This window comes from Plutella xylostella, chromosome Z (assembly GCF_932276165.1).
Source record: "Plutella xylostella chromosome Z, ilPluXylo3.1, whole genome shotgun sequence".
Taxonomy (NCBI): domain Eukaryota; kingdom Metazoa; phylum Arthropoda; class Insecta; order Lepidoptera; family Plutellidae; genus Plutella; species Plutella xylostella.
In genome coordinates this window covers 6,561,441-6,584,710 of record NC_064012.1, presented here as the reverse complement: position 1 = coordinate 6,584,710, position 23,270 = coordinate 6,561,441, and the positions used below count along the sequence as shown (strand labels likewise).

Genomic DNA, 23,270 nt, shown 5'->3' with positions numbered 1-23,270 from the left:
GGTTCTGGAAAATGGTATACAAGATTTAAAGTGCTAAAACGAAATAGAGACTTGCGTTATCAGTGTGAATGTGAGGTGGCCGCTACTCAAACCCGATAGACCACTACGTCACACTTACATCGTCCCTCCTATTAGCCTGCCAATATATCGAGATTTTCGCATCAATATCTTAATTACATATAGCGCATGCGTTGAGGCGTCGCCTAAGTTGCGGAAGGGCGTCGGTTCGAATCCTCACAGTGGTCAATATTTCTTTTTCAATTTTTATAAGATAAAATAACTTATAAAAATGTCAAATGTCCAGAGAACACCTACCAAAATCAAACCGTCACGTGATGAAACTTCCAATATGGGTACTCCAGGAAATCAATTATTCTCACGGAGTAATGTTGATGTTAGCAACTTACAAAACATTGATACTCACTTCGTACAAAGAAATACTAAACGGTCCAGGGAGAGAGACTGTGACTGCGAACAAACACTAAATATGCTCACATCTCGTATGGAAGAACTAATAAGTAAATTAGAGAATAAACAAGAAGCCATAGTAATGAAACAAGATGAAAAATTTGAAAAAATCATAGGAAACTTTAATAACAACATAACTGAGGTCAAACAGAAAAATGAGGAAATACTCGCATCTATTAACTTTCTGTCCAAACAATATGACGATCTTAAGGCCAAACTTGATAGTTTAGAAAAAGATAGAAATGAAAATCAGGACTACGTACTACAGCTTGAGAATAAAATTGAGAATCTCGAAAGGAAGTTCAAGTCAACAAGTATTGAGTTCAGAAATGTACCAGTAAGAAAACCGGAAACAAAAGATGATCTGTTAAAGATGGTGAAGGATGCTGGTACTTCACTTAACACCACCATAGAGACTGCTGATATACGGGATATCTTTAGAATCAGTACCAAAAATCCTGAAACCAAGCCTGTAATTGTTGAATTCAATAGCGCTATAATAAAGGATAAGGTGATCCATGCCTCTAAAACATTCAACAAGTCAAATAAAGGCACTGATAAACTGAACACGAAGCACCTTGGTCTAGAAGGACCAACTAAACCTGTTTTTATATCAGAGAGCTTAACACAGAAAGCAAAAAAGTTGTTCTTCCTAGCTAGAGACTTCGCAAAGGCTCACGACTTCAATTTCTGCTGGTCCTCGCATGGAAAGATATTCCTACGTAAACGAGAAGGATCTCCCCAGTTCCAAATTAATTCGGAAACCGACCTTAAAAAACTCATTAAATGACTATCCTGCAACTATAGGGTCATATATTGCATGTATATTTTGCTTCATTACTGCTACACTTCACTTAAAGTTCCTAACCCAGTTACTAACTATTCACTGTTCCTTTCCCCTCATTGGTATATGTATAATCAATATAATTACTTGTCCATACCCCATCAACCAAATATATTTACTATTATGATAATGTGTTTTCCCTGTACTTTAGATGTTTTCTACCACAAACCGAACAATATAGTTTCGCTTAAATATAGGGTCTGGCTTTGGCTGTGCAACTTGTCCCGCGTCACTGTAACATTTAAGGCTCTCATTAAATGAACGTAATTACCGATACTACTGAGGACATTGAGTCCTCTTTTGATACAAAGTTCTACAGGTGCCTTGCTGAAGACTGTAAGACACATTTAGGCCCTAGCAATAATCAACTCAATATCTTGCATGTAAATATCAGAAGCATTAACGCTAACTTTGACGACCTGAGAGTGTTCTTGAGTAGAATGGAAGTATTGTGTGATATTATTGTCCTCTCGGAATGTTGGTTAAGTAAAGTTGATGTCTTGCCTGATCTGGATGGTTACAGTTCATTCCGATCAAATTTCCTAACACAAAATGAAGGTGTTGTCTTCTACATTCACTCTAGTCTCTCCTCTAATTTAGTGGTTGAACCTGATTTACTAGATGGAAACTGTCTGGTTTTCATGTACAATAATGATTTAGCTGTCGTTGGTGTATATCGCTCCCCGGCATCTGATAGATCTGTTAACAAATTCATAGATAGTCTTAACAATGTGCTGGATTCCTTAAAGTCTGTTCATAATGTTATAGTTATTGGTGATATGAATATTGATATCGCAGTGAATAATAAAGACAAATACTGTGATGAATACCTCGAGATGCTTGCATCTCACGCTTTGATGCCCACGCATTATCTGCCTACCAGACTCGATAGATCATGTCTCGATCACATTGCTCTTAGGTCTCGTTATATTGACAATACAACTCTTGTTCTTGACACTAAGATAACTGATCACGACCCAGTACTTATCAATCTAGTCTTTGACTCAAAGGCCAATTTAAGAAAACCACCCGGTATGGGCACCCGTACAAATACCGCAGCGGTAATCACCGACTTAAAAGTCGCGGACTTCTCTCACATATTTAGAATAAAAGACCCTAACGAAGCTGCAAATACTTTGGTTAAAATTGTGTCTGATATTGTCAAAGATCATACTGTCATAGTAAAAATTCCTAGAAAAAAACGTATTTTAAAACCTTGGATTACCCCCGGCCTCCTGAGGTGTATAAGACATAGGGATAAATTACAAAAAAATATTAAAAATAATCCAGCCGACTCTAATGCAAGACTAATATATTGTCGTTACAGGAACTTTTGTAATAACTTATTGAGAAAACTAAAGCTTAATTTCCAAAGACTACAATTAGATGCTGCCAAAAATAATCCTAAGGCAACATGGGATGCCATTAAAAAGATAGCTTACTTAAATAAAACCTCATCACCCTCAACAGATTTATTAAAAACTTCCAAAAATCCTAAGGATGCAGTGAATGAAGTAAATACCTTTTTCGCTACCATAGGGAAAGAATTAGCCATAAAAGTGCAACAGCATGGAACTATTCAATCTTCAGGCCTTTTTTCTGCATGTTCTCGGGGTAGTGTTGTTGATTCTATGGCTATTGTCATGGCTACTGAAATGGAGGTTGAACGCATCATACTGGGCCTGCGAAATAGCTCTGCTGTTGGATGTGACGGGATCTCGACGACCGTTTTGAAACATGCACGCCGATCCTTATTAACCCCGCTCACTCACATTTTTAATAACTGTTTACTGACTGGAATTTTCCCGGAATGCTTCAAGAGGGCACTTGTTCATCCAATTTACAAGAGTGGGGACAGAGACAGTGTTACTAACTATAGGCCTATTTCAGTACTCCCTGCGGTTTCTAAGGTCCTAGAAAAGTTATTAAACTCAAGACTTGTTAACTTTTTGGATAAACACAAAATAATATCCGATAGACAATTTGGGTTCCGCAGAGGGCTGTCTACTGAGGACGCGGTTCTTGCAGTTACCAATGAGATTGTGAACAAGCTTGATTCAGGCAAGAAGTGTGTGGGGATCTTTCTCGACCTCTCTAAAGCCTTTGACACTGTCTCTGTCCCTATCCTACTGTCTAAGTTGGAACATATTGGAGTGAGAGGGCTTGCGCTTGACATCTTCCGAAGCTATCTCTCTAATCGCTCTCAACGTGTAAAAATTGAGCAACACATTAGCGAAGATGAATGCCTGAGCTTTGGTGTGCCTCAAGGAAGCGTCTTGGGACCGACCTTATTTCTCATCTATATAAACGGCCTCTGTAATCTTCCCTTATCATTTTCAAAAATAGTCACATATGCGGATGATACAGCAGTTATCGTTCATGGTGACGACTGGCCTGAGACTCAGAGTAGAGCTGAGGCGGCACTGGATGAGATTGGCAAGTGGCTACGGAATAACCTCCTAACACTCAATCCATCGAAGTCTACTTACATCACATTTTCGCACAGGGTCTCATCCCAGCCGTCATCAGATGAATTTAGCGTGGCTGTTCATTCGTGTGACCGCCCGGCTGGAATCTGTGGTTGCCCTCACTTGGTCCGAGTCCCTTTCACTAAGTACCTTGGTGTCATACTGGACAGCTCACTCAATTGGCATCAGCACATCTCCTCTTTGGTTTCACGTGTGCGTAAGCTCATATATATCTTTAGGAGACTCAGAGAGGTTGCAAACCCAGATATACTTAAGACTGTGTACCTTTCCCTTGCACAATCGATCTTGAGCTATTGTATCCCTGCTTGGGGTGGTGCCGATAAGTCGGCCATGTTACGTTTGGAACGTGCCCAGAGAGCAGTCCTGAAGGTTATGACTCGCAAACCCATCCACCATCCCACCAGTCTATTATATGCAGAATGCAAAGTTCTCACAGTCAGGCAGCTATTTATTTTGCAAACTATCCTCCGTAAGCATTCGTCTCTCTCGTTTAACAACTTAGTGGCCAAAAAACGTAGAAAAGACCTTATTTGCGATTTACCTACCAGCAATACAGCACTTGCTAGACGAAGCTTTGCAGCGGTTAGTTCACTTCTTTATATAACAGAATAAGTAAACACGTAGTTATTTACCCACTTAACAAAATAAACTGTAAATTAACTCTGAATAAATGGTTGCTAGAAAAAAACTATGCAGATACGGAAAACATACTTGCTGTCCAAAAATAAATAAAAACACATAATCCAATTTACGCATATACCTACTTATTCATTATTTAATCCCCCCCCCCCCACCTCCTCCTCCCTTCTTTAACTAACATTATGCATGTTAGATAACTAGAACTTAAGTTACTTATTAACTATAATATGTATAAATGAATAAATACAGTAATTTTATTTTATTAAGGATGAAATAATTGTAATTTTAAAATTGTAATTGTAATGTAACATCAACTATTGTAATTTTATTTTTATTTTATTTTATTTTTTACTCAAATTATTTAAATGTATAATTTCAGGAAGAAAAATTTAATTAATGAATTTTGTAAATTATCTTGAGCTTGTTATGTCATTATCCACAAATTTGTCAAATACTGGAGGGCACTGACACCTAAATCTCAAGATTTTATCTTACCTTAGGTGTCAGAGCGACTACTTTATTAGAATCCATTGCACCATTATAACGAATGTTACTTTATCTTAATAATTACCTAAATTAAGTGCAAATGATTGGTATAATAAATAGCTTTTTTTTTTTTTTTTTTTATAGTAATATAAATTATAAAATACTAGCTGTTCCCGCGCGCTTCGCTTCGCCTTAAAAAGTTTTCCCGTGGGAATTCCGGGATAAAAAGTAGCCTATGTTCTTTCTTAGGGTCTAGACCGTATGTATACCAAATTTCATTCAAATCCGTTCAGTAGTTTTGGCGTGAAAGAGTAACAGGCAGACAGACAGACAGACACAGTTACTTTCGCATTTATAATATTATATAGTAAGGACTAGTAAGGATGTAATAATCTTATCAGATTTGAAAACGGAAATGGATTCTAACTATGTAATTATTGCGTATAAGCGGGTGTTTAATTGATGTAAGTCCTACGTATAAAAGCCGTGAAATCACGAAATTATAGATGAACGATTGAAATAATTAATTCTCTCTTCTAATTTACAAATGGTCTAAATGTCAACAAGTTTGATTTTTGGCATTGCATCATTATTTATTTATTAGGTCAAATAAAGTTGATCCATCGACATTTTAGGTTTTACTACAAGATCTCCGTATGGCACAGCGTTTAGTAACTGACTGTTTAAGGCCCCGGAATTCGACGCTTCGATTTCCATCTGAGTAGTTTTTGTTTATTATCAAATATGTGCACTAAAGAAAACTACGACTTGCGGGTATCTATTGCCTATATATATAAATATGCTATTTTAACTCATTAATTGAATGATAACCCGAGACAGCCACCCTCCTGACATTGGCAGTCAACTGAAGAGTTGACATCCTACTTGGTTGCGGAATGGCCCTTGAGACCAATCAGAACTCATCGACGCCGCGAATCTGACGACGGGTTGCGCAGGCGCAGACGCAGACAGTTTAACTAGCTGCTGCCCGCGAGCTTCGGTTCGCCTTACGAAATTTGTATTCTATTCAGGAGGTATTTTGGTTCCATACCAAAATATAGGGTACGATCTTTTCACGACAAATACATTATTTTTATCACACAAGACAGCAGGACGGTTCTCTTATAAAACGCGGACTCGGGTGACCATTCACGATCACATCACAAAAAAGATTAGGCAAATTCGTCAACAAATCCAGTTTTCAGTTATTTCAGGAGTAATTAGGTAGATTTCATGGCTTATGTACTCTATTGTAAGTACTTCGCCATTGATTGTGAATAGCATCATCCAATCACGTCCTCATAAAATTTATGGCTTGAAAGCTTCCTTCACCGCGACGAATCGTCAAAGATAAATCTATATTTGGCGCATTCTTGTTAGGGTTGGTTAACTAGGCGTGTAGCCTCTCCAGATAAGTTATTTCGGTACAATGAGTAAATCTGCAGTTCTAGACACAGGATAACCTAGTTGTCGCCGGAAGACCTTGTGATGTGATGTGAGCGGGATACGGATAATTCTTTACTGTGCCGGCGGTGTCCAGTGACTGGTGTGTTATTATTACCGTAGGCAAGTTCGCGTGAAGTATTATAGGAGGTCATTGGTGCATTTTTTGAAATTAAAATATGTATGGATAAAGCCACTTCACACATTGATTAATACGAGTGTAAAGTAGACACGTACATTGCTGGGCTTGGTGTATAATATTTGTCAAACTTTTGAATCTTTCATACATTTCAGCAATGTACGTTTACTTTGCAATCCCACTAAACTGCGTGTGAATAGGGTTTTAAGCTTCGACCATTTAGTTTTAAGATTTAAATTTGTAAAAAAATATCAAATTCTTGAAAAATATAATATGCCTTTTTCGGAATTAATAATAGCAAATACCAATATGACTGACTTAAAATTTATTCTATTGGTACCTAGGATATGTACGTAGGTACTTAATATTAAATAATATTATCGGAAGATACAATTAATGGATAAGTATGTCAATAAAGTATTCACTTACATGTGACTAAACTATGTCTACCTGTAATAAATACCTACCTATCGTAAAGTATGAGGAAAACATAGTGGTGGTTGTTGATATACAACATTTAGCACGGAATTTTCCGGTCAAGTTTACTTTATTTATTTAATAGATTGTTGTCCACGTATAAAACACGTGTTATATTGAAGTCTAAATAATAGAATCCAGTAAAATATCCTGTTGTAGTATTTATTTTAGTAAATTATCCAAGATTACTATAATTATTATATTTATAATACTATACTTTACTTTACTTCGCATAAAAAATAAAATTCTATTTACTTACACCATATTTAAACGAATAGAAAAGTAGCATTCACCTATAATCATTTTTTTTTTTTTTGTGTATTAATGTTTAGAATGTTTAGTAAAAGAAGGTATCCTCCCTATTACTGTGTTCCTACATTCTGTTCAAAGGACTGACGTCACAACTTTGTTATTTTTCACTTACAATAAGAAAGTGTCTCATATCTTGACAAAAAATAATAATTTATCAAACAAACTTTATTGCTCCGTATAGCTTGAAAGTTTTGCGTGGTCAAAGTCAAGGCAGCAGAAGAGTGTGAGAGTTATTGGCAATGGCGTGCCCACACATTCGCCATTCTTGTACCAATTCTTAGCCATTCTAAATCCGGCGTTCTAAGCTTTGCCAGCATTTTATACGTGCTACGTCTTCTCAACTGACATATTTTTGCATTTGGTCCAAAAATACGGGATGCCTGCGTTCGACGGTTGATGCTCCACGTCTTTATTTATATCTACTTACTTTGATAAATTTAAGACCTTGATCAGTTGATCAAATAACGGAAATAGCTTTTTGAGAGTTCGTTTTAAGTTAATGTTGTACACTAAGCTCCCTGCATACTTTAAACTACTACCTATAAACATTGTTGAGTGATAATGGTGAGTTAGGAGGTATTATATAAATTACCACTTAGGTACTATCATTAATCATTATATTTCGTTTTAACTTTATTAATTGACACTAGTGGTTTTATTTGTGTTCGTAAAACAGCAGACAGTGATCGTTCGATAGATTATTTTATGTTATTATTAATTATGGATTTATGGTACAGTTCATTCCGTACCTAGTGCTGTTTATTATACAATAGTGTCGTTCGGTAGCCAAAGACAATGGCCACGATTAGCCGCAGACGTTAATTACCACGCGGGCTTCGCATATTTATGTTATTATGAGTTATAAAATAAATACAGGTGGTCCAAGGCTTCGCCAATATTGTTTCACTTAACATATAGCATAAAACTATAAGTATAAGTCGGTACAAAAAATAATCATAAAATAAAATAATAATTCAATGATATAATGTAAGTAGGTAGGTATATAAAAATTGAATTCCATGTTTGTATATGACATGATTGTATACATACATTCATACTTAACCGTTATCTACAGAATACCTAGCAGAGAGTGAGTGACCATGCTGAAAAATGCCCCTACTTAAAAAAAGTATTACTCAAAATATATACGATATACCTCCAAATTAAAATATAAAATACATACCTAATAATATATAACATGACATGATATAAGTAAGTACTTCTAGTAAAAACAACATCTGAGATGTGTGAAATCACTAAATACAGCATGTTGAAGCATTTCAATAATTGAAAATCATGTGAGTTGTTGTTGTGTTTATTCTTTACACTCAAATATGTTGTCTTCAAGCATAAGTAAGTAATAAGTATAAATGAAGCCGGATAAAAAAATTTAATGAACAAGACACTTTTGCAATAGATTTACTTAACCGATTATCATTAGGTAGGTACTGAGTACCAATAGGTAACTCATAACAAAGTAGGGTTTATTAGAATCTGTTACAATTAGTATGGAATAGATCGCGTGTACACAAAATATCATGGCATTGACGAAAGGTAATTACACCCGTATTTATAAAGGTAATGTGCCTTTGTACTTTTCAATCCAATTGATGAAAGAACACAATAAGGTGAAGTACAGTCAGCAAAGAAAATAAGTGTCCATCCGTAGCGTTTTACTTCCAAATTCTACTGATGAAATATTTTGATTCGAAACCGAAGTTTTAAAAATGTAGGTAGGTATGGCTACTGTAACCTGTAGCTAAGTATTCCTGCTTCACAATATTTTATTTTTATTTATTTATTGCATGGAAAACCGACAGCTTTATACTAATAACAAGTTAACCTTATTTAAACATAAATATCGTTGCTGACTCTCAGGAGCGGCATGTACTTACCTCTATTATACTATTTATACATTTATTCGTGATATATTTGTAAGTAAGAATTTAGTGCGAATTCCACTAGCTTCAGCCTGAGATGTTGATCCCCACACGCCACGGCAAGTGTCTGCAATGAAGGAAAGCGCGAAAATTTTCCACTCTATCGTCGACCGGTTGTGCGACCGGTCCAGGAATCTGTCGGGTGTCGCGATATTTTCACTATGCGCAGGCGCATATGAGCTATTATGAAGTAGTAAGCATCTCTGAGCCCTAGGCATCATGAAATTGGTAAAATGCTGGGCTGCCGTAGAGACAAATGGACCTCAGTGCCCCTATTACAGAGCCCAGGGGTGTCATTGAAAAGGAGCCTTACTGAAGTGACAAACCCTAGTTACGTCACCGACACGCTACGATATAGAAGAAAACATAAAAAAGTTATTTAGTGCCAAGAAGTAAACGCCAGGGAAGCGCCATGAGCTTTTTTATATATATAAATTTAAATCTATTTGTTATTCTAAGAATAATACTGACTTTTGAAGCTGAGCAGTTCAATATTAATATACATAGTTAGATAATATAGTAATAGGTGAAAAAGTTTAAACTCACGGGAAAAGTCTAGAAGGTTGTTAGGTATATGTAGATACTAAGACCGGCTTAAGTTTCACAAGTTTAATTCGCAGCCTGACTGCTATCGAAATTGTGCAATGTTTATAGACTTTATAGTCATCATTATTCTTGCGTTCCTTGCCCCCGTTCTTCTCCTAGAATATAAGAGCCCTTTTCTTTCAGAATGAGGTTTTTACGATTTATAGTTGTCTTTCGTCAAGAATGTATTAATTTTGTGAAAAAAAAAACATTATTTTTATTGCTGTGTTATTGCCGAATGTATTGTTAAGCGGAATGCCGATAGGTATGTTAGATTATATTTTTCATTCATGATTCAAAATTTTCTTAAACATTTAAAGTATTATTAGCTTTACTAATGCTTACCGCAGTTGCATGGAACAAACTCTAGATTATACTTTAAGCATGTTCATGTTTAGCCGTAAACTTTATCTGTTTTATCTATATTTTAGGATGTTAAAAATACCAATGCTGGATGTCTCATTGATATCAATTTTGACACACCCAATTCTCGTAAGGTTAAACACCCGTTAAGCTAGCTTTTTTTTTTGGTAACAGTTAAGTTTATAAATACATAAGTAAGTAAGTAAATAAGCACCTTACTGGCCTCGTGCTCGCTCCACTGTTGATTTACTGCTACGATACGGTTTTTGGATTATTCTTATATGTAGGTTCATTCTATTCATTCATTAATTATTTATTTAATTCTGAACAAGAACTCCATGCGATAGATTATGCGTAAGTATATGTCAAGGAATTCAGGCAAATACATAATGTGGGTAGGTATTGTGGTGCATGCTCTTGCGTTTTGGTCTTGATAAAGGATTAGAGTGTAAGCAGTGTATTTTTTTTAACGTATAATTGGATGGTTGTATGTTTGTAACCCTATGAAGTAAAATTACTAAACAGATTTTAATGAAATGTAGTATGCTTTTGGCGAAGCGAAGTTCGCAGGTAAAGCTAATAGGTACTTACAATTAAATACAAAATAAAAAACATACAGACGAGTTTAAACTAAAAGTTTAAAACGTATTATTGTTCGTAAATAGATTAGGTATGAGAACATTGACTTATAACATTTCGGACTAGGTGAGTTACTAAAGGCCGAAAGGGTACCTAATTGCTACACCAGGGACCGGCTACCTTAAGACGCACGTGATACACAGGCGAATCATGTCTGCGCCTTTCGACGTAAGGAACAACTGTAAAATAATTATCTCTTCCTACCCGGTTGTATGGGAAAAAAACGCCATCAGACCGGCTTGACCAACATACACACGCGTGTATTTAGTAAGTGATTTTTTACCGCTGCCGCTGTAGGTCGGTTATAATAATATTTACGTACAATATGTGTACAGCATATCCTTGCTAATTAATATTTCTTTCACCGAAAAGCTCTCAAAAAGAGATCACAGTGAAAGTCTTTCAAAATGAAAATACTTACATGTCTCTTCCTACTTAGATATCCATTGAACACTCAACATTTTATATTAATTTAGGCGATCAAAACGCTTATTCGCTCAATGAGCGTCGTAACGCAATACGTCAATAGCCGAGACCTCACAACAATAAGTGAATAAGGAACGACGCACACAAAGACGACAATCTGATCATTGACGAGTCAGATTGCAAAGCCCAATTAGGTGTCCTTTTGATGGGATAACTAGCTCTCTACACGACAAGCTAACTTTGATTCATCTACTATTCAGGAGGGTCAGTCTACAATAAAACGAACCTAAACGTGCCTCTCTCGTTCGTTCGTTTTTCGTCAGTATAAACTAACCCTCATGTAAAGGCGCGTACAGACTGCTGTTACGTAACATTGCAGTCTACGTAGACTGCAATGTAAAGCGTAGTGAGTACGGTCCGTCCTCGGGTATTTTAATTACTTGGTACATTACAGCAATCTGTAATACGCTGACATTCAAATTTTTTTTTAAATTATAACATTCGCTTTGCAGTTTATTATTAGGTATTCGCTAAGCTTTTACCAGTAGGTACCTATTATAATTTTACACCTGTTTTCCCTTAAGTACTAGTAGTTACTACACTCGCTACTATAGGACTTCATGTAGGTATAATTACTATCTATTTCATTGAATATACATAAGTATGTACTTGAAAAGTTGAAACATATGTTTACAAGAACCAGTTTTCAAGTGTTTTCAGATAATATTTAACTAGAATAGTTTTGTTTGCTACTTAATAAAAACATCTTGAAATAATCTTGAAGAAATCAAGGTTTAATTAGAAAAAGAATTAGGTAAGTACGTAACAATGTTAAAGAATTTAATCAGCTAAGTACCTGTATCTTAGATTTTGCAATAAGTACTTTTCTAATGAATAAAGGTAATTATTACTCATATATACTTTTCTACCACAAGTACCTACCTATGGTACCTACAATATGATTCTTTTGAGACTAAATAAGTTTTTTGCAAAAAAATAGCAAAATTGTATAATTGAAGATTTTGCCCCAGTTTCATCATACTCGGTTAGATCATAACCAGGGATTAGTTTTTGACTTTTGACACATCTGTCAAGAAATTAATATGAAGATGACGTATAATTGATGAACTAATCCCTTGTTATGATCTAACCGAGTATAATGAAACTGGGGCTTAAGATACTTTCCCTGGAAACCCCACTATATCTTTCCACGCTTTACACAGCATCGGTACTTAGATCGAAAACTAAATATTAATCACAAAATAACCCAACTAAAGCCAAATGTTAATTTGATTATAAAAATCAGTGGCCACTGCTGCCGGCCACTGTCGTTGATATGATACATAGTCGGTTTGTTCAAGTTTGTGGTTGTTTAGTGGTAATTAGCTCACGTTAGCACGTGTGGCGTAAGTCCTGCCTGATGTAAGTGCTCACACTTAGTTATTGATACTGACTAGTTAGGTCTCTGTAATATCAGTATATGTACATAGATGCTGTAAGTATAACCCCCTAGACTAGAATACATTATATGTCCAATCATTTTAACACGGTCAAAAGTTGAAGCTCAACATCGAATTGATAGCTTGATAGACTCTGACTGATTGGGACTCTGGCAGAGGGTCTCGGGTTCGATTTCCGGCCGAGGCAGAGATTTAAATATTCATAGTGAAATATCTGATTTCGGGTCTTGGGAGTATTAAGTAAGTATGTGATATTCCCAAACCGCCTGCCAAGCGTGGAGATTCTGGCAAAAATCTTCAAGTCATGGAGGAGGCTCATATCCTGCAGTGCAGTATTACGGGATGTGTTTGAGTGAGTGTCATAGGTAGTTTTTTAACCTAACAAAACGGTTCCTGCATACATACTCTTCTCACAATAAAATGTTATCGCAAGTTGTACCTATTCATTTTACTATGCTGTTGTAATGCACTGCACTGTTGATCGATTAATAATAATAGACTTGATGGAGAGCACGTGAGCGATTGCGAGTAGTTTGATTCAAGACAGGGAAGTGAGTCTGAAGTGGTGTGTACCTACAGGTACCTACTCAATGTCAGTGCGTGCAGGAAGAGGGCAAATGATGGCTCAATGTTGCTGAATAAGTGAACTAGACGATACTTAAACATTGATATGATTAATAACATAGTCGATTCTAAAAACTAACTATAAAAAAAAATTGTTGCTGAAAAATTAGATATAATACGTAAATAATCATAGACTGGAATTTTAACATTTTACATTGTTAAAATAAAGGTGCCTAGTGCCTACAGAATTACCATAGACTAGAGCTAGGACTAGGCCTAAACCTTTCCTTCATTGGAAGGGGGGTCGTAATGATGATGATGAAGACTTTGTCAAGCATGAAACTTCATACAAAAGTGCCCCGTCACGGCCCGGTCGAGACACGGTGTAGTGTGAATTAGTGATGTAACGAATATTCGCATTCGCATTCGCATTCGCGAATATTCGCATTTTTTTGGATATTCGCATTCGCATTCGCATTCGCAAAAATGTGTGCGAATGTATTGCGAATGTGAGTAAGTCGTATGAATTAGAAAAAACGAATTGAAAAAAATTGTACGTTAACAAACTCAATCGTTTATAACCTTACAAGTAACCTTCTTAATCACATTTTCAGTATTTACTTTATAACTTGGTATTATTTATAAATGATAAATCTATCGGATGAGTTCATAATATCCGCTCGGCAAATCTCGGAACAAAATTGAGACTACGTACTATACTGTGTGTTTTGAACTTGCAATAATTCTTGACTGCCTCGACGTAGAGATACGATTTTGGTATCATTGTTTAGCTTATTTCAAATAATTTTAAAAAATACACGTAATAATAATTATTATCAAAGGGGGATATTTTCAAAATCATTCAAGTAAATGTAGTTTTTTTATGTTTTTTTGCATTAAAAAAATTAGATTATGTGCTTTGAAGTTATTATATGTACTATTTTAGCAGTTGTAGATATTATTTTTATTGGATAGAAATGACTATTTGCAGAGAAAAACATTTTATTTCATATCCGTAGACTGTTTAAATCTCGAGATATGATTTTTTTATGAGGAAGAAAACACCTGAGTGTTTTCTGGCGACCTGAGTCACCATTTCTAGAATATTGAGATTTGACCCCACATATGGGGATGTTTTCTCGATGAAATTTCTCGTAGAATCCACCCTTAAAGTTAATCGGGTCCGAAAAACAACACACTGTATGCGGTACGATTTCTGAGTGTGTAACGGTTCTCACCCTATTGGGTATTACACACTCAGAAATCGTACCGCACACAGTCGCAATGTGTCATAACAGTTGCGGGGCTAAATAAAGTGTCACGACCCATCACGTCCCCACTGCTGGGACACGAGTCTCCTTCCAATGAAGGAAGGGGTTTAGACCTAGTCCACCACGCTGTCCTACTGCAGGTTGGTGGACCCCAACACAAGCAAGCTTGGGCTGAGAAAGTTGTCGGTTAAGTGGGAAACCCGACTGTCAGATGTTTCCAAGCTGCCCGAAGGCCTCTGATAAGGCTTAACGAGTGCCGTTCGAAGCAAGGAAGCGTCCAGAAAAAACCACTTGAAATCGGTCACCCATCCAATCACTGACCGTGCCATGTGTTGCTTAACCTCAGTGATCAGTTGCGATCACTGAAGCTAGCTCGACCACGGATGCTCCAAAAAGTGTAACTACTTTATAAGGGCAGTTCTTCTTTTTAACCTACATAACTTAGTCTCCATCAGTTGTGAAGAAAAAATCATGAGTTTTACAAATATTTATTTATTTATTTATATTTCAGCGTGCATTGTACTAAAAACACAACGGCTGTGCACGTTTACAAAAATATAAATTTATATTTTTGTATTTAAAATTACGTTACAGAGTGGTAAATCCGCGTGACAGAGGTGTATTTCATACGAATCTTGGCTGTCTCCCGCCACTTCATCCTGCGCATATTCGATAATGTTACAAAAAATATATATGACGACATAAAATATAAAAATTTATTTAAACACCAGAAGATATTACCTATTTAGTAAAACAAAATATATATTTTTAAATGATTTCAGAAATAATTTAAAGAAATATTGAAAATTTGTCTCTTACTACCTAATGTTTTAGTAGTTACATTCTGTCACGTAGGTTGCCATTTAAAATATTTGTTTGAGCCACTCGTCCTTATTGCCATCGATCAGAGTTTAAGGTCTCCTTTTCCCCTTGGTAAGATTTCCCCTTTGAGATCCAGACACCGCGTATCGGCCACCCGCAAAGTGTGACAGGAGGTGCGTGTGTTTATTCGGCGACAACTTCGTCACGTAGGTAATTGTTAAAATAAAATACAATTAAATTATTATTTTGTTATTTACTCATTGGTAATAACAATTACTTTGCAATCAACATGTGAATATTACACTTTATGTTACTGTTTAGATGCTAATCGACTTTGCAACACATTTTACCCCTCCGTCACACGACAAATCTGTCACATTCTTACGAAACACTCCAACCTGAGGAAATTCATCAAAGAAAAATTTAAGAGAAACTACACGTTTTGGTTAAAGTAAGAAGCGAAAGGAACGTCCAATACACTTGCGCTGCATTAATAAAAAGTTTCGTTTGTGAAAAAGGTAATTTCGTGCTATTGTTCTCAAGAACAGACGATGAATGTGGTAGACTGTTTAATATGGTGGAGAGTGATTTATCGGATGTTTGATGATAACATTAAAGTCCTTCCAGCTTCTAAGGCAATTAAAAAAGGAAAGAGTATTTTTTTCAAGTTCTAAGAGCCACTGCTGTATTTTCGAAATATGGCTGGTTAAAACTTTAACAAATTACGTAATTTTCCATTATGTTACTTAAATTTTAGGTTGCCGAAAATATTATTTGTGCAGATAAACACAATTTTATGTAGTTGGAACAAATTTGTCCTTTAAGTTCCTGAAATACGGATATTTCACTCTCCAGAGGTTCTCAAGTGTGATTTCATTAGTTATACTAATAATAAAGATATCTCCAGTAATTTTTGTGACTAACTTGAAACCATAATGATTTATAAGTAAGTTACTAAATTATTATTTTTAAATTAAACTGTTTTATTCCAAAACGCTGCCGCATATTTAATAGAATAACAACTATGTCACATCGTTTACCACTCTGTAACGATTGGTGTCTCCTGGTAGTCAACTTATTTTTGGTCGTTTATATGTTCTGTTATAAATAGTGCAACTTTGGAAAAATCATATTAAATTTAGTCATTGATGTTAACGTCTATGCTGTTAATTTTTGACTGTAATTAGTAGCGAAAAAATATTTATAGCAAAAACAAGCTTCATTTTAGCTGGAATTGTGACAGAGTGGTAATAACTACTTAATAAATATTTTGTTATTACTAAAAATCCATTCCTTCATATGTTTTCTAAAATGGTATTTTGTTTATTAACGTATCAAAAAAGTTTCATTTTAATCGACGAAGACTATTTCGTTAAAATAAAATAAAAGATTCTGTGACGAAGGTGTAATTTTCTTTGCCTTATCCACGTATTATGTTCTGAAAATCTTGAAAAAATACTTAAACTTCGCGGCCAACCACCTTTTTCGATAGAATAGAAATGTAGCTATCATAAAAATTATTAGAGTTCACCAAAAAGCTAAAGTTATTTTTTTCAAATTCGGGATAATTTTTTATCCATTATGTAGGTTAAAAAGAAGAACTGCCCATAAAAAAAAAATGCGTCTAGTATTGGCTAGTATGATTCGGTATGCGCCTAGAACAGCAAACCATACAAATGGCTCCAAATTTGAACACAAACTGAATATTCGCATTCGCATTCGCATTCGCGAATATCGATATCAGATATTCGCATTCGCATTCGCATTCGCGAATGTTCAAAAACACACATTCGTTACATCACTAGTGTGAATCATCCTTTATACGTACAATATTTTTATTCAAACTGAATCTATGATTTTTTGCAGTGCAAAACAATTTAAAATGAGAAGGACAGCACTGCAGGACTAACATTTTGTTTGCCATATCTACCCTAGCAAATACATACGACTTTATCATATATAAAATTATAAACCTTTTCGGTTGTAAAACCGTTTTTCTTTGACTTATACTAACTCTTAAATAAATACATAACGTCTCATGTACATACATTTTTATTAATTACCATACTTGCACTAGCGCGGAGTCGAGACGAGCGGTGTGGGCGGCCATGACACATCACATGTGTGGTGAAGTTACCCATTCTAGACTTTACCTTTTACTAAGATTGAACATCACCTTTTTGTAAAAATTCAATAATATTGCTGAGAGTTATACATATACATAAATAGTTACATAAATACATATGCTCACGACTGTAATCCCCTGAGAGTTAGGTATCTTTGTTAAAAAAAGTTTTTCTTGAAAATTTCGTAAAAATGTATCGATTGGGATTTGTTTGCATTTTTGCAACATGTCCTTAGATTATTTCCAAATGATAAAAACAAAAATTTCTATAGACCTTGGTATAGCGTAAGAATGCGTGCATAATTACCGACATGGCAACTAACCAGCCATGACGGCGCACCACCGTCCGACTGTGACGGGAACAAACAATCGTTCAAATATTCAATCTAATGTCAATGCAAATCTAGCGAATCCGACCCACTGCCACTAGTCCCACTACCGAAACCTACTCTAACCGTAAAATAAATAAACTACTGACACATACCTCATACGTATAGATTTAATCACGCGTATATAGGTATACGCACGTTTTAAGCATCATCATCAATGAAAACGCAGCAATTATCAGCTCAGCGGCAGCGTCTCAGCAGGCGGCGAAGACGCGCGTTCCCGTAATCTACGCGTTTCTAAAACGGCCTGTCTGTAGTCTGTACCCCATTATGATTTTTTTAATGTTGAGTACGCAAAACAGGAGCAATACATTGCCTTTCAAGAGTAGGGGGGCTATGCTGTGCTCTTATAGAGGGTTATTCCTTCATGTAACATTTCGGGACATAAATTTCTGAAGTGATTTATTAAATTATATTGAATTTTATTTCCTTAAAAAATGTCATCATACCAAGCTGCATAAAGTTTCTTTAATTTTTTCATAAAAAGTAAGCTATCTTTAGTGTGCCTTTTTATTTGAATTTATTTTATGACTAGGTTTTAATCGGAGCCAATGAAATACTACATAATATTTTGATTAAAACACACACTAAAATTGTTTACCTTTTATGCCATGCCAAGTATGAACAAATGCAGTGTACCCAACATTAATATAAATTACAGATTTTTGCCGATCAATAAAAAAGCGCTACTGGATTTATAGCAAGAACCTCGTAAAACTATCTACTAGTAGATGAGATGGAAAGGCATCGCCTTGAGGTGCCCAAGGTTGCTGAGCAGGAAGCGGGCACCTCGGCGCACCACTACATCAGATCAGACACAGATCAGACTACTGTCATGTGTGCACACCGTGTTACAGGGTGCAGTTTTATCAGTGTACTCCCGTTGGTAGCTTAGAGTACCCGAGATGTTGGGAGTTAGGGACCTCTGAAATCAAACTCTAAGTATATAATGTACGGAGTGTTTAGAATTGTGCCCGGTTCGTTGACCTGCTTCCGACTTGGCCACTGTTAAATCGTCACTATTACTCTTTATGAAAGCTTATACATAAGTATACCTATTTAAATAAAGCCGCCCTAAGAACAGCCATATTGGTAGGTAATTTTTAATATTGCAGGGTATTTGGTGCCCCAATCAAAAAAACTGCCCACATTTTGTTTTCTGCCAAATCGTTTTAAGTTCAACCTACTGATACTGACCACTATTTGTAACCAATGAATAATGTCACAAATCTTCTAAACCGAACTACATCAAAATAAAAGTTCAGTGGTGGAAGTGGGTTGTTATTTGTCGAGACGTTTCGTTTGTACTGACTCTCCATCTTGTTAGTTTATTGTTAATCTAAGACAATATAACTTGTAAACATAAACAACGCGGGCTCTGGTGTTTGTAAAGTAAATCCGTTTTTGACACATACATCTTTAAACCGCTTTTGTTTCCCACCAAGCCATTAAAAATAATATAAATTGCGTCTAGTCTTTTTTTGTGTCTTTACTGACAGCTTATCAGCTAATTATTGTAATATACGGTATGGTATGGTAATGCTGTTTTTTACAATTCCTACTTATGAATTACAAAGAAACGATTTGGGTAGCGCAATTTACACTTTAATGTAGTGCCTATTAGGTGTACTAATGAATGAGGCTCTAATTTGTAGTTAGTTGTTGTACATGAAAATTCCTATTCAACACTGTTTGAGCTAGTAACTTAGCCTTAGCTAAGGTAAGCTAAGGCTTAGCTTTAGCTAGGTGGATGACGAACGTTGTTCACTATACATAATATACCGAATCCAGGTAGGTAGATAGACAATTTACACTCGCAAGCCATGAAAAAGTTTCACCCAGAAAATGCCGCCACGAAATAACCAAATTTTTCAAAATATTGAATTCTAAACTGGAACACAATACCTATTTACGTTTTTAGTTGGTAGTTTTGATACTTCCTTACTTCAATATTACCTAGGTATAGATAGACGTTTCCGTTTAGGAGTAATTTTGTTCAGTCCTGTCACTGGAACTTTTGCAATGCTCGTGAGTGTAGGTACTTTTAAAATATCCCCCGGGACAAAAGAGTGAAGACAAGCCTAGTTGTCCGTACTAATATGCGAAAGTCTGTTTGGTTTGTTCTTCTAACATAAGTAAGTACGTATTTCAAGTTGTTAGCGGAGTGACTACTGCTGTATGATAATGATTTTAAAGAATTTGTACTTGTAATTATCCTTGAACCAAATTATGGACATGCTATGGTCTTTGACGATTAATTAAAACCACTATTTTATTTATATTAACACAATAGTAGACAATAAGAAGCCTTGGTTGTATCCGTATACAAACTTTAAAGCACTTGCATTCAACGAAAAAGTTTCAGTGAGTGACGTTAATGGAAGGTTGAACTTTTACATTGCACGTGAGTGTTACTATGTTACGATATATCTAAACGCATTCATGCGGAGACGCTGAAAACTGAAGGAATTCGCGAAATGTCAGGAATAAATCAAGGACCGCCCGAAGGCCGGCTCCGGGTGTCCGGGTGACAGCCGTAGCTCATATTCGAACATAAAACGTGATATTTGGCGGCTCTCCAACCGATCGCGACTTTGCGAAATACGAAATCGCAATCCACCATTAGTTATTAAGTAATATCGTGCACATATTTCAAGAGTTTCCAGTCGTTTAAATACTTGAGGGGCAGTGTAAACACAGCACTCGGATCGGACACATTTTCGGGATCTTCGTGATAAATCGCAGCATTACTGAATCGTATAGGTATGAGAAGTGTTACATTTGGCTCGTGTATTTATATCTGGCCGTGAGAGCGTCTAGTCGCTCAATGGGCTTCGGGAGTTTTAGGGTTCCGCACGGGAAAGGTGGCCGTAATAAACGTCACTATCTTTGTAATCTACCGCAAAGAGCATCAGTCTTGATTGATTTGTAATAAGTATGTTTAATTGAAATGCTATGCCAAGGTTTGTATGCACAAACAGTTATATTAAGTATCCTGTAACTTTAAAATTTTGATAAAAGTGGGTATAATTGTAATTACTGAACCACAGCGCGCAACTGGCACGGCCACTTGACCAATCCTTCGCAAATCGCGCTTTGCTCAAAAATAAACAGTGGCGCGACTGTCAGGGAAAATACGTGTCGGGTACATTTCCCATTAAACATACTCTTGCTAACTCACATTGAAAATGTTCTTGTCGCTCAGCGTATCAACAGAAGTAGGGAAAGTCTTTCGCCCGTCCGCTTACCTTCTTGTTCTGTCGTCCGGGGGTGAGCCCCACCTGGGAGCCCATCTCGGCGAGGATGTTCTTCGGCATTTTGTTAGTACACTGGCACTCGTGTGGTCAAGAGACGGAAGCACTGGTTAGCGGCGCGGCGAGGTGCGCGGTGTGCGCGCAGGCGTGCGAATGAGCGTGCGCGGGCGCGCTTTCGCGGTTTATAACTGAGCGCGTGTGACGTCACGCAGATCAACCTGCTCAGCTGTTCCGACAGCCCTACAGCCTGCCAGGGACTCCAACCCAGCCCCCAACACGTCTCATGCTGTAGGTAGGTACTTATTAGTCTTGCGACACTATATTATATACACAGTTATGTACTGAAGATGCATCAAACGTGCAAGTGTAGGTGCCGCACGTGCATCGGTCCTTCATAGATTTGTTTATTGTTTACGAAGCTCGCTACGCGATGAGTTGATGACACAGACGCGGTTTTAAGAGTTTTATTTGTATCGTATCTAGACCTAATTACTTCGTATTTGATTCGATATGTTAGTTACCTAGGTACTTGATATTGTGTAAATAAATAAAATATCATTTACAGGTGATCCTTAAGTTCAGTTAACTCTAAGCGACTGAAACAAAACTACCTACACTATACATTTTATCTGAAAAAATTCAATTTCATACCTTCGTCGTTTGTACGTAAACAGTAAAGGCATTATTGCTATTTTAAAAATATATTGCAAAGCAAATCGTTGCTAATCTGATTTGTAACGGATATTACATAGCATTTAAGTTACATATACATATAAGTACTCGTAAGTAAATAATTATTTACAAAAATAGATAAATAGAATATTCTTTATTTGAACACTAAAATAGAATTAACAAGTTGTAACTTAATTAGGGCACAAAAGGCGGTCTTATCACTTATAGCGATTTCTGCATGGACTCTAAATAGTAGTCCCCAAACTAGGCTTAGTCCCACAGACTTAGGTATAAGTCTGTACTTAGTCCGTATCTTTGTATATGTCGCAGTAAGATAGTTATAGCCGTAATATAGTTATATCCCTAGGGATATGATTATATACCGGAACATAGTTATACGAAAGCAATTCATTACTATCTCACTAGGGATATAGTTATAAAACGGACCAAGTTTAGTGATATAGTTATATTACTAGATTAAGTTTAGTGAAATAGCTATTTGAGTGAAACCAAGATCTCACCTTACTTAATAAGAAATAAAGATATCTCAAAACTCCTAGGGCATAGCTCGGGGGCTGAGCGTGCGCGTCTGCTGGCTGTATCCCGCCCTGAGTCCGGGCTGTGGCTTCACGCTTTGCCATCGCCGCACTTGGGGACTTTGTTAGATGACAATTCCTTGCGTGTGGCGGTGGCACTTCGTCTTGGCTGTGACGTCTGTCAGCCGCATCGCTGTGTTTGTGGTGCAAACGTTGACGTGCAGGGGCGCCATGGGCTACATTGTGTCCGAAGTGCAGGCAGAATCTCACGGCATCACTCAATAAATGATATCGTTCGGAGGGCTCTCATTTCTGCTGACATTCCGGCGGTTCTTGAGCCGCCGGGGTTGAGTCGCAGTGATGGGAGGCGTCCGGACGGTCTCACCTTGATACCGTGGGAAAAAGGTCGGTGCCTGCTCTGGGACGCCACATGCGTCTGCACATTTGCCCCGTCCCACGTGGGGTCCACTGCTGGCACGGTGGGTGCGGCTGCCGAGGCGGCTGCACGACAGAAGTGCGTCAAATACGGCCAGTTGATTGCGGGCGGCTATATTTTTGTGCCTCTTGCCATTGAGACCACTGGGGTTTGGGGGGAACAGGGGAGGCAGTTCATCAGGGAGATTGGGCGACGCTTGAGGAGCCGCGGCTTTGACTGCCGCTCTGGGGCGTACCTGGCACAGAGGATTTCCCTCGCCGTGCAGCGCGGCAACGCAGCTAGCGTTATGGGGACTTTTGGGTCGGGTGCGTCCTGGGGTGGTTTATTTAACTAAGTAAGTTGTGTTTTATTTGTTTTGTATTTTATTTTTGACGAAGCGAGGGTGGATTGTATGTTTGATAAATTTGTATTTTAATTAATAAATAAACTTTTCATCTCAAAACTGTTGATTAGTTTAAAGAGGTTAATGAATAAAGATAAAACATTTTGTA

The 23,270-nt window shown here is 36.8% G+C and overlaps 1 protein-coding gene across 1 annotated transcript in view; it reads right to left on the bottom strand.

Annotated features, from left to right (window-relative positions):
* The window catches only part of LOC105398054 (proton-coupled amino acid transporter-like protein CG1139), a 40,292-nt gene extending 18,990 nt beyond the window's left edge, over positions 1 to 21,302 (bottom strand). The window contains exon 1 of the mRNA XM_011570110.3: positions 21,130 to 21,302. Coding sequence (XP_011568412.3) covers positions 21,130 to 21,198 — 69 coding nt within the window. The 5' untranslated portion in view covers positions 21,199 to 21,302. The remainder of the gene's footprint in view (positions 1 to 21,129) is intronic.
* Between the last annotated feature and the right edge of the window lie 1,968 nt (positions 21,303 to 23,270).